General features: G+C 45.7%; 2 protein-coding genes across 2 annotated transcripts; one reads left to right on the forward strand and one right to left on the reverse strand.

The window, feature by feature from the left end:
• Positions 1-2,308: 2,308 nt before the first annotated feature.
• On the reverse strand, positions 2,309-5,111 carry endos (endosulfine alpha). Its single transcript, XM_037412487.2, has 3 exons — positions 4,910-5,111; positions 3,892-4,002; positions 2,309-2,758 (listed from the first exon to the last, which is right to left on the reverse strand). Exons 1-3 carry the CDS (start codon positions 4,976-4,978, stop codon positions 2,576-2,578), a joined length of 363 nt encoding a protein of 120 aa, XP_037268384.2. The 5' UTR covers positions 4,979-5,111; the 3' UTR covers positions 2,309-2,575.
• A 5,193-nt stretch (positions 5,112-10,304) lies between these two features.
• On the forward strand, positions 10,305-11,507 carry LOC119159661 (uncharacterized). Its single transcript, XM_037412486.2, has one exon. The coding sequence runs from the start codon at positions 10,552-10,554 to the stop codon at positions 11,482-11,484; it is 933 nt and encodes a 310-aa protein (XP_037268383.2). The 5' UTR covers positions 10,305-10,551; the 3' UTR covers positions 11,485-11,507.
• Positions 11,508-12,003: the final 496 nt, after the last annotated feature.

A 12,003-nucleotide genomic window follows, 5' to 3' on the forward strand; every position in this document is an offset into this window, starting at 1 on the left:
TACTAAGGAGTGCGACCATTGCGTTTTGTCAGGTCCCATGTATGGCACAGAACCATGGAAAGTAGCACTGAAACATTAGAAGCTAAGGACCACTCAGCATGCAGTGGAATGAGAAATGATAGGCATAACTTGGAGAGATGGGAAGATCGCAGAGTGCATCAGAGGTGGTCAATAGCCCAAGAAGCGCTGCGGACCAGACAGGGGTAGCATGTATTTTAGTAGATATTAAAACTACTGCCACACTTTCTTTAGCATGGTCAGAAAACGTTGAGTGGCAGTCAGGCTCCTGAAAAAAATCATAGCATATTCACGGAAAGATTGATCATGAGTAAGGCGAAGCGTTCGTCAATCTATCCATTCGTGCGTGCATCTATCGGTGCAACTATCGGTCCATCTAGTGAACATTTCAAGTTCCGCCGTTTTGCTTCTTATCATATATCATATACAAGTACCGTCAAGCACGAAAGGAGAGTATGTACCACATTTCCGCTATCAGCGCTTTAACGCCGAGAGCGTGGTAACGACGCTGTGCTACATTTTTCGTAAGCCACTGGTATGCAGGTATATGCGACAGGTTACACTGAGAGCGTGGTAAGGACGCTGTGCTACATTTTTGGTAACATGTAGACATGTGGACATTTGCCTGAGGGCCGGTATGTGCGACAGGTTACACATGTGCGACAATGGGGGGGAGGGGGGGAGCACACGCCCCACCATAAGGAGCTTCACCCCTAAATACTTGAGCCAAACAATATAGCGCAGTGCAGAGGGTCCTCAAATTTACAGCTCCGGAAGGCGGCTAAAAATCGTTCATCTCTTGACAAACGCCAGTATAGCTAATGTCCTCACCCCCTGGCTGATTTGAGCATCGCGAGCTGCAGAGTGGCCATTGCCACCGCAGGATGCTGCCACATGCCGGCATGCAGTCACACTGAAAGCAAGCCGAGTGTTTGAAGGAAGTGCTAAAAGTTGTGACATTTTCAGACTAACCAACTTATTTCCCAACAGACCGTAAAAGTTATTGCAGCAGTCAATTTGCGATGCAATAAGCTTCTTTAATGAATTGATAATTACTTGGAAAAGTGTTGCAGGGCTCCTTTAAAAGGAAACAGTAGTCCAGAGCTGTTCACTTGATGAGCGCAGATCACCAATGGTCAGATCGAGCATCAGAATGCACACAAGGATATGTGAAGTGCAGGTAATGATGGCAAAAACTTATAATTTAGAGGCATAAAATCGAATCTGCTCGCATAGGACAGTCTGGGTTGGAGATCAGGAGAGGCCTTAGTACTGCAATATATGGCTGTACGATGACTCATGAATTTCACTGCTTTACTCCATCGTTCTTTATTTTAAGCTTAGTGCTCTCAAAGGTATCCTATACCAAACTAATGTGCATTTGTAAAACTTGTAATACTATTGCAAGTGTACAATGTAACAAAATGGAAAGTTGGGCGAGTTGGTTTGACAACATTCTTGGTTCGACAACGTTTCGGCATGCACACAGCGGACGAGAGAACGGAAGGCTAGGAGACAAGTGTACAATGTAATTTTAAAGCTCTGGCTGAACACTGTAATACCAATATGGCACATAAATGTTTGTACAGGCTTTATTTACACATTGTTTTGGCTCAAACAGTTGAGTCATGCTTGAAAAATGCACAGGATGTGGTATCCACATGGTACAACAAGTAACTGACACGGCAGCATTGACCAAATCCTAGGCGTGTACGCCAACATGTGTGTTTGCAAGTGCGGAGAAGATACTTGAAAGCACTTTCACTCAGCTGCAGTAAAGCCACGAGGTCAACTAAATTATAAAGAAGTGGTTAAATTTTAAGAACGGTGTCCAGGAACTCGTACGGATTCACAAGATCTGTCAGCACTGAAGTTGTACAGCGAGGCTTACATGGCCAGTGTTAAGCAATTTTCTTTTACAGAAATTGTACATTTAACAGCAAAGCACTTCATATAATATTTACCAAGAAAAAGTTTCTGAACTACATTAGAGACTTCTGAATGCTGACACATTTAGATATAGTTCACTTCAAAACTTGATTTGGAGGAGCACTGTTTTGTAAAATAATTTTGTTTTAATGGAGCTGTAAAAATGTTAAAAGCGCATTTTCTTGTATACAGATGCACCATTTCACTGCTGAATAAGGCGAGCCTTTAGCACTACTATTTTTACAAGCACTAATACTGCTGCAAAATCTATCCATCACAACAGCCGCAATGCTAGCGAATTCATTGTAAGCACAAGATGCCACCAGAAGTGGACAGCTGAAATGAACAAGAGGGGCACCGGTACATTCACCTTTGAACTTTTACCAGAACACAAAAACACCAGATCAATGGCTTGCTCCTACAGTTGGCCCAGTCTTGCCAAACAGAGCGAAAGTGGGACTGGTTGATCTTATAAGCACCTGACCAGTTCAGATCCTATAGCCCTGTGCTTCCAGGTACGAGCAAACGCACACCATCTAGGTGTCGCACTTGGATCTTGGAGGGCAGGGGAGCAACAACAGCAAGTCACCCAGAGCCCCGTAGGGCGGGCAGCCCCACTTTGCACTTCCTAGGAAGAAAGCCCCGTGGCCAGCTTGCTCTGCACCAGCGAGGTCTTGCGTGGTGGCAGCGACTCCACTGTGGGGATGGTCTCCCCTGTGGGGTTCTGGGGGACAGCGGGAGGAACCCGTGGAACCACTTTTTGGCCTTTTGCCTTAGCCATGTTGTAGTCTCCGGAGTCAAAGTACTTTTGCTGTAAACGCACAAGAAAAGAAAAATTGTAGCAGTTTAGCCCTCTACGTACCCAAAGAAATTATAAAACTTGCACGAAGTTTGCATGCAAGCCGTGGTTTACACTCCCCTTCTCTCAATTTTAATCGTAAAAAAACAGCCGTATTTTTGGGCCCTGTGCAGCAACATGGTTCCACAGCCAGTATTCAAGTCCCCCCCCCCCCCCCAATGCATACACAGGCTATCCACATTCTATCCTGTCTTCTGCTTATGCAGCAAGTCTATATTTTAGGCTATCCAGTGTGACAAGCTGCATCTGGAAGCAATCTTCTAATCTTCTGTTAAGGTATTTATCATAAAAACTTAGTCAATGGTACAGAAAAGCTTAGGCAGGCTAACAGCATCTTAAGGTGCTAACCAGTGCAACAATCGCTCGCTTAGTAACACTTGACTTCAAGTTCGCCTGAATACAGTTTTACTGCCAGAGTTTTATTGCTGCATAACAACATAATAATAAAAGTTAGAATATACTGCCTCACTTATAGTTAACACTTAAGATTGCTAAAGGAGCCTGTCATATAGTCTTATTATATGTATTCGTAGCAATTCTCTCACTTGGCAGCTAACAGTGGTATTCCTTTTAATCTCGGGCCATTACACATAATTTCAAAGTCGCAAAGAAAAGGTCAGATTTCTAGCAAACAAGATTAATTCAACTCTTTCACAGCGCTAAAAAACCACTGGATCAATTTAGCCTGCTCTTGTCACTTTAATGTAGTATTTAGTATGTCTTTATATGACATCAGCTACATAACTGACAGAGCCACACTGGTGTGTCGGAAGGTGCATTGCGAACACCATGTGGCAAACATCTGTGATGTCTGTTAGTCACATTAGCTTGGCATCTGATCAGCAGAACAGGCCAGTACAGACAAAAATAAGAGGACCGCAGTGCCGTTTATCTTCCACCATTTTCAACATACAGTAAATCTAAATCTACAGGCTTCTTGCAGAGAAGCCACAACACTACTCCGTGGGCTCTCATAAGTGAAAGCATTTTGCACACTTGCAGAAGAGAGATCATCAATGCACTATTCTTCCATTCATCATCAGATCGAACTTTTAACTTGAGAAAGTGTGACAAAGGACCCTGACCCCTTTGTTCAGACGTTTCTGGAGGAAGAGAGATCCTCCTGGCCTCATGTTTGCAGGGTATTTGGACTTGAACTTGGCCTCTTCTTCCAGCTCTGCTTTCCGCATTGTTTGCTATCAAAAAAGAAAAAAAAGTCGAGAATAGGTTGGCTGAATCAAGGTTACTCGATGCTACCGCTACACAAACAAGCACTTTTCCATTTTTGCCCGCTTTGAAAAACACGTACAAAGCTAGGCACACACACAAACGAAAGTGCTGTTCAACCAACTGAAGTTTACAGGCGCATCCTGACAAGCAAACTCGAGCTCTGTAACGCACGGTGTCGCACCATGGAGTTATTAAGGAGCAACATTTCTTTCTACGCCAAAGCAACCAACGGGGGAGCTGGCATGTGAAACCTTTCTTTGATTATACCTTGTGCTTCTATCTTTCTTGTGCTACTATCCTTATGGTAATTGATTATGCGCCGATTTGAAAATATAGTGAGCAACAAACTAGCCCGACAAACAGCACTTCTCAGAGACGGGAATGCTGCGACATTGTATGCTCGGCCGCCGGACACGAAATAACACGGCAGGTTTTTATCTGTTCCCCACAAAGTACTGGTCACTCCGATGAGAAGCAGCTAAGAAGTAAACGAATCGAGTTAAAAGCCCGTCGTACAAAGGCGGGCCACGTGCACGTTGGCGATGACACAGGTTTCGATCCATCAAGCCGCTTAATACGATGCAGATGGCGGGAATACAGAATAGCAAGGTGTCGAGGCACAGTGGTTGAATACCAGTGAGCGAGCACAACGCACTCGCTCACTGCGACATTGGTTGTGCTAACGGCCGTTAGCAGTAACGGCTCGATGACGGAACGCATCTGAGCCCTGCACGAAACAACACAAGGCCAAACGCATCGAAATTCGCGAGTGGTGCCGCGCAGGCTACGTGAAATCCCGCACTGCGCAAAGATATAAGACGACTTCACGGAAAAAAACATATTCGGGGATAAGCCTAAGACCGACTCTCCTACCTGATCATCCTTTTCCGTTGTATCGGCATCTGCGGCGCATCCTGCGCCGTGACTTTCGTCCGTGGCCATTGTTGACGTGTGAGCGAAATCCGGGTATTAGTTCTCGGTAAAACGAGGTCTTGCACGGGAACGCAGGCGGCGAAACGGTTGCACCGTTGAGCTAGTTGTTGAGCGGTGATCCGGTGATCGGCAGCTGCTTGTTATTTTTGAAGAGACGACAACCGGCAAAAACTGGCATTAAAAGTTACGTCACAGTCACGTGTACAGCTAGTCTGTTTTTTTTTTTTTAAGTGATTTGTGCAGACGCATTAAAAACTGAATTTATTAAAATAAAGTTTACGCGCATTATGCGATGTTAAAAACGTTCAGCTAGAACTGAAAATGTTAATATAAAAAAGAGAAATATCCGTGATCTTGCACGCGCAAGATTTATCTCGCAGAATTCCTGGCTATTACATTCGCTCTTCGAAAACTAAATTATCAGCAATCAAAAGCTATTATTATTTTGTATCCTTTGTCTGTATGTACACATCTAACGTCCGCAAAGCAGTCTCCTCTTCTCAGGATATTTTGGTCTCTCGTACTGCATAGTAGAGTGCCTATCAGAAGTTCGGTTTATTTGGGTCCGCGGGCATGCTGGAATTGAACTAAATGAAATTGCTGATTCGCTCGCTTCGGCATCTTTAAATTTCACGGTGGTGCTAGTAGCTCCACAGTTTCCTTTTATTACTGCCGAATGATTCAAACGCCTGTTAATCTTAAAAATCAACGAAACGTCGCTCCTACAATCTGAATAATTTCGGCACTTGCAATTCACATGGAACACCGCGAAATGCCTTTCCCGTCAATGTGAGGTGACCCTCACAAGCTTTCGCTGTAGAGTTCCTCGGTTAAATTTTTATCTCAACAAATCAGGATTTTCATTAACTAACCTATGTGCAGTTTGCAATGCACCGGAAACAATACATCAATTTCTTCTCACATGCCGTCGCTTCGCCTCACTGCGCCGAATAATTCTTGAAAGACCGATTGATATGCTCGTATTGCCAGTCAATACATCCACCCTATTATCGTTTGGAGCCAGTCAGTTGGGTGTGGGCCGCAGTGCTATTCTGTCAGCGCTACATAAATCCATTCAGGCAACCGGAAGAATACGCTGCTAGTGGTGGTACTGTCAGGTATATCCAATTCTTTGTCCCCCTTCCTCATTCTTGTTAATTTGTTTTATATATTCTGGTTTATCGCATTCTTCTGCACTTTTTCACGTTTTTTTTTTCAAAGGAACATTATTATTGTTCTTATCTAATTTCTTTTTCTTTTTTTTAGCAAGCGTTGTAAAAAAATTATCTATTATGAGGTACAGTGTGGCCAATCCCCCATGAGGGTATGAGCCAAGATCTCCTAGGTGACAAGACAAGACAAGACATCGAAATAGCAGTGCATCGAAATAGCAGAAAAGGAACTCAGGCCCCTGTGGCTAGCATTTTTGGATATCAAGGGAGCGTATGATAGCGTGGTTCAAGAGGACTTGTGTGGAATACTAGACACACTGGGTGTGGAAGATGGAGTCACTAATTGTTTAAAGAAAATCTATAAAACTAACAAGGTAGTTATAAAGTGGGAAAAACAGGTATCCAAGCCCACAGTGATGAAACGTGGACTTAGGCAGGCGTGCCCACTGTCACCCTTCTTATTCATGATGTACCTACAAAAATTAGAGGCCAAATTAGAGGCAAGTGGACTTGGCTTCAACCTCTCTTTAGTCAAACAAGGAAAACTCATTGATCAGGCACTACCAGCATTAATGTACGCAGATGATATAGTGCTAATGGCCGACAACAAGGAAGATTTGCAGAGATTGATGGACATCAGCGGTAATGAGGGAGATAGGTTAGATTTTAGGTTCAGTAAGGTAAAATCAGCAGTCATAATTTTTAATGATAACGAAGGCAGTGAGTTTAGAATACAGGAGATCACGCTAGAGATAACAGATAAATACAAATATCTGGGGCGTATGGATAAGCAATGGGACCAAGTACCTAAGGGAACACGAAATATACGTGACGACTAAAGGTAACAGGAATGCAGCTATGATAAAAAATAGGGCACTGTGGAATTACAATAGGTATGATGTTGTGAGAGGAATATGGAAAGGGTGGTGGTGGTGGTGTTGCAGCAGGCGGGGTTAGCCTGGCCTGCATGGCCGGCAAATGTTCCGCCTGAGCATCTCCTGAATTTGGAAAATGTCACCACGTGTCAGACAGCCCAGTGTCTCGCAGGAAGACTAACAAAATTCGTTGCACGTTCCTCCTGGTTGCCGCGGGTCCTTCAGGAAAGATGACGTCATCAACTGTCCGGTGCCTATGGCAGCCTTTTCGCAAGGTGCGGATCATCGCTGCTCTTTGCACATCAAACTGTGGGCAAAGCCAAATCAGATGTTCAATATCCCCGATGTCACCACAGAAGGCACAGAACGGGGAAGCGTATCTCCCAGTCTTGAATGACCAGGCCGGGGTGTACGCGGAGCCGGTTTATGCGGTACAACAGCGTCGCTTCTTCACGAGAAAGTCCACGAATTACACATGCTTGGTGTGGAAACTTGTAGATCGCCTTGAAATGATTGCGTATCACATCTTTGTTGTTCTGGCAAGTCTTGGGAGTTCTTACTTTTGGAAACGATGTACGTGCTTCGCATGCAAGGGCATCAGCCTTTTCATTGCCCTCAATGCCAACGTGGGATGGGATCCACTGGAACTTTATATTAAAACTCTTGCCATTTAGGTGTTTGATTAGTGCCAGAGATTGCCTGGTGAACTTTTCTTGAGCTAGGCCACGATGCAGTCTTTGTAGCGCGCCGATTTGGAGTCCGTCAGCACTACAACATCTCGTGCAGAAAGAATCGTAATTTTCGCAAAGCCGCCGTGATTGCAGCGCTTTCTACCGTTGTGGACGAAACCACGCGATCCAGGCGGCCCGACCATGACACGCCAAGGCAGAGTATGCAGAAAGCCGCTGCGCAGCTATCCGTTTGTGTGCACACTGATCCGTCGGTTTACACTTGTAGGTGGCTGCGGTACATGGTGCTCAAGTGGTCCAGCGCAAGAAATTTTGCTTCCGCGGCTGGAATCGTGCGCTTCGCTGGTAGATTGGGTACGCTGAAGTTACACGCAACATCCACAAAAGACGACGGCGGGTTCATAGGGCGCCGTTTAGGCAGTTTCAAGACTAAATATCGAAATGTGTTTAGTGCCGCGTTGAAATGTGAGCCAGTTCTTGCTCTTAGCCGCCGGAGAAGCGCCGTGCCTGCGAAGGACTCACCCAGTCTTGACAGCTGCGTCAATAATGCCTGAGACGCCAAAAGGCGGAGCGGAAGAGACTCGGCTTCATTGGTGACCTTCGTGTTTGAAGCCACCTGAGGGACTCCCATCGCCAAGCGAAGACCCTTTCTGTGCACTGCCTCTAGGCGTTCGAACTGGCTTGGTGATGGTGATATCAGGGGCAGCTGATAAAGAATGCGGCTTGTTATAAGCGCATCATTCAATTTAAGCATGGACATAGGATTGTTGCCCCAACGGACCCCTGCCATGCGACGAAGAGCGTTGATCCTTTGCACTGATGCAGTGACTATACCATCAACCGCACGTCGCAATAATAGCTTGTTGTCGATGGTAATGCCCAGGAAACGGACCCTTGTTGCACAACGAATTGAGTGGCCTCGAATATTCAGCGACAGACGTATTGACTTCCATCGCGCTCCCGGGAAGAGCATGAAGGCCGATTTTTCCGCTGATAAAGATAGGATAGGAATATGGAAAGGGGTCATGGTTCTATGGGCTGACGTTCGGCAATGCGATCTTGTGCATGAGATCAGAAGTTCAAGCAAGATTAGAAATTAAGCAACGTGGAATAGGTAGGCTTGCTTTAGGAGCTCACGGGAATACATCAAATCAGGGAGTACAAAGTGATATGGGATGGACATCATTTGAGGGCAGGGAACTAGCAGCAAGATAAAATTTGAGAAGCGATTGAGAGAAATGGGGAGGAGCGTTGGGATAGGAAGGTTTTCAGCTACTTGTACATGAAGAATGTCGATACAAAGTGGAGGAAGCGAACCAGGAAATTGACTGGTAAATACTTAGAAAACAGCAGGTGGCCAAACCAAAAAGAACTATCGGTTAATAAGAAAGTGAAGGAAACGGAGACTGACATGTGGAGAATCGGCATGATTAAGAAGTCCGCACTAGAGATCTATCGAACTTTTAAGCAGGAAATTGCCAAGGAAATGATCTATTATAAATACTCGGGGTAGTTCGATCTCTACTGTTTGAGGCCGAGTATTGCGAACCAAGACATATCGGGCCAAATACGAAGGGTTAGACACGGTATGCAGTGCGTGTGGAGAGGAAGAAGAAACTGCCGAACACTTGATAATGTTCTGTAAAGGGCTTCACCCTATAGTTCAGGATGATGGCGCAGAGGTTTTCAAAGCACTAGGGTTTAGGGACAGGGAGGGTAAATTAGACATTATGCAGGTAGACTTGACTAGAAGGAGGTTATCTGATTGGTGGCTAAAGTCAAGGCACGAGTGAAAATTAAACCCTTCACTGCAAAGTACGAATCCTCAACCTCACCATTTAAAGGAAAAAAAAAGAGATAAATCTAATGGTTAGTTCACTAAGTACTACGGCTAGGTGGCGTTATCCGCCGCCCGATCTAAAGGGTACAGCCACATTCATCCATCCATCCATCAGAAACGAAACGCAGGCTAAAAAAACCCACGTGCACGTAGGGCCGAGTCTTGTTTGGTCGGTTAGAGTGGTAGCATGATTAAGAAGTCCGCACTAGAGATCTATCGAACTTTTAAGCAGGAAATTGCCAAGGAAATGATCTATTATAAATACTCGGGGTAGTTTGATCTCTACTGTTTGAGGCCGAGTATTGCGAACCAAGACATATCGGGCCAAATACGAAGGGTTAGACATGGTATGCAGACTGCAGTGCGTGTGGAGAGGAAGAAGAAACTGCCGAACATTTGATAATGTTCTGTAAAGGGCTTCACCCTATAGTTCAGGATGATGGCGCAGGGTTTTTCAAAGCACTGGGGTTTAGGGACAGGGAGGGTAAATTAGACATTAAGCAGGTAGACTTGACTAGATGGAGGTTATCTGATTGGTGGCTAAAGTCAAGGCACGAGTGAAAATTAAACCCTTCACTGCAAAGTACGAATCCTCAACCTCACTATTTAAAGGAAAAAAAAAAAAGATAAATCTAATGGTTAGTTCACTAAGTATTACGGCTAGGTGGCGTTATCCGCCGCCCGATCTAAAGGGTACAGCCACATTCATCCATCCATCCATCAGAAACGAAACGCAGAGGCTGAAAAAACCCACGTGCACGTAGGGCCGAGTCTTGTTTGGTCGGTTAGAGTGGTAGGTGTCTTTCCAAGAAACTGGTAGGTGTTCTGTGGTGTTCTGTGGTATTACAGGTCTGTGTGAACGCAGGGATAACATCTCTATTCTCATCGTTTGTGTGCTCGTGGTTTGCACCTTGCTTTTCACAGCGATCGCTTGCCGCTAGCGGCGGGCGACTTGCCGTGTGCTACTGCCGTTCGTAGGTCAAGAACTACAAGAAACGTTCCGAAAATGCCAAAGGCACCGAAAGCGCGGAAGAAGATTCTTCTGGCCGCACCGGTTTCGACGCGATGGCCTACGATTGACGGCGAGTGTCGTGCTCGGCTGTTGGAACGCTTTCGGAGCATGACTGCGCCCTCGGATCCCTCGAAGCTGTCTTACCTCGTGCTGGGGTTTAACGGTGCTGCTCGAGCTTTGGAACAGGATCAGCTGTCGGCGCTGCTACTTAACTCCTCTGCGGATCCCCCGAGGCTATTGCACGGGCTTATCAAGTTGGCGCGAAACAAAAACACCCCCGTAATCTGTGCCAGTGAGTTGCACGAGTGGGTGCCCAGTGTACGTTCTTTGCTGGCGTTGGGCCTGCGGCGTGCGGCGCCCGCTACCAAGTCAGTCGACGATTTTCTGAAAGCGGTGCGGCTAAATGCCGGTGCTTACACCGATAGGGCATCTGGAAATGACAACACTGTGGCATCGAAGAATGAAAATGAAAGCGCTGATAATCCATCCGTTGAGGTAATAACCGCAGACCCCATTTCTAGGGTTACCGAGGAGTCTGTTACTGTGGATGGAAAAACGAGCGAAGCCAAGACAGCTCGTGCGCCGTTCTCCGAAGGAGCTGCCTTTACGAAAACCAAGGACACATCTGAAGCGCAGTTGGGAATGCTCAATTCGGTAAAGTGCCCCACCGAAGGTAGAGCAGCCTCGTTGGTTGGTGTAGACATTGAGCTTCCTGAAGAAGACGGCTTAGGATTTCCGGACTACGATTGTGACAGCGTTGTTGAGGTAGTAGAATCGTCGTCGTGTGCTCCGCACAAGACGAAAGCAGTTGCTGTGCCCCGTACCGTCCAAGCATCATGTTTGGTGAAGGCCAATATCAAGCAAGTTCTGCCGAAGGGGAAGACAAAGACGAAAAAGAAGCGTGGAATAATTAAGGCGATCAAATAAACTTAAAGCTCTGCCGGCGTCAACAGCCTTGCTTGTGTGTACATGTGCACTGTGTCACGAGTAAGGCACATCAGTTTGTGAGGTGGTGAATACGTTGCATTTGTATGCCAGGTGAAGATAATGTGGCTAACAATTGATGCAGCTTGGTAATCTACCGGCTCACTGATATGTTGCATTTGACATAAAGGCAGCATAATCACATTAGACCTAACGTGCTCAAATATAATGATGGGGGTCATTGTTGTTGGCCTCTGTGCATTAATAAACAAAAGGATTTGGCAGTGAAGTGACGATAACATTAACGCAACATTACGAACTTCATGACCTACCACACAGACCATCAAGATGGCAGCTTCAGTGATGTCAGTGCAAGCCATCAATTCTTCAGTGCAAAAAGTTTGTGCCCCGGAAAGAATGAGTGTAGAGAGCATGAAACTCCTGTATGCAAGAGTGCATGGGCATTGTGTAAGGCTTTTTCATTTGCTTCTTTTCTGCAGGGGCACTGAAGATAAAATAGCT

Source organism: Rhipicephalus microplus, chromosome 1 (genome assembly GCF_043290135.1).
Source record: "Rhipicephalus microplus isolate Deutch F79 chromosome 1, USDA_Rmic, whole genome shotgun sequence".
Lineage (NCBI taxonomy): Eukaryota > Metazoa > Arthropoda > Arachnida > Ixodida > Ixodidae > Rhipicephalus > Rhipicephalus microplus.

Coding starts and splice junctions, on each gene's coding strand:
- endos (XM_037412487.2), bottom strand. CDS start 4,978: ATGGCCACGGACGAAAGTCACGGCGCAGGATGCGCCGCAGATGCCGAT. Junction 4,003..4,909: donor CAACGGAAAAGGATGATCAG/GTAGGAGAGTCG, acceptor CTTTTTTGATAG/CAAACAATGCGGAAAGCAGA. Junction 2,759..3,891: donor AGAAACGTCTGAACAAAGGG/GTCAGGGTCCTT, acceptor GTGCGTTTACAG/CAAAAGTACTTTGACTCCGG.
- LOC119159661 (XM_037412486.2), top strand. CDS start 10,552: ATGCCAAAGGCACCGAAAGCGCGGAAGAAGATTCTTCTGGCCGCACCG.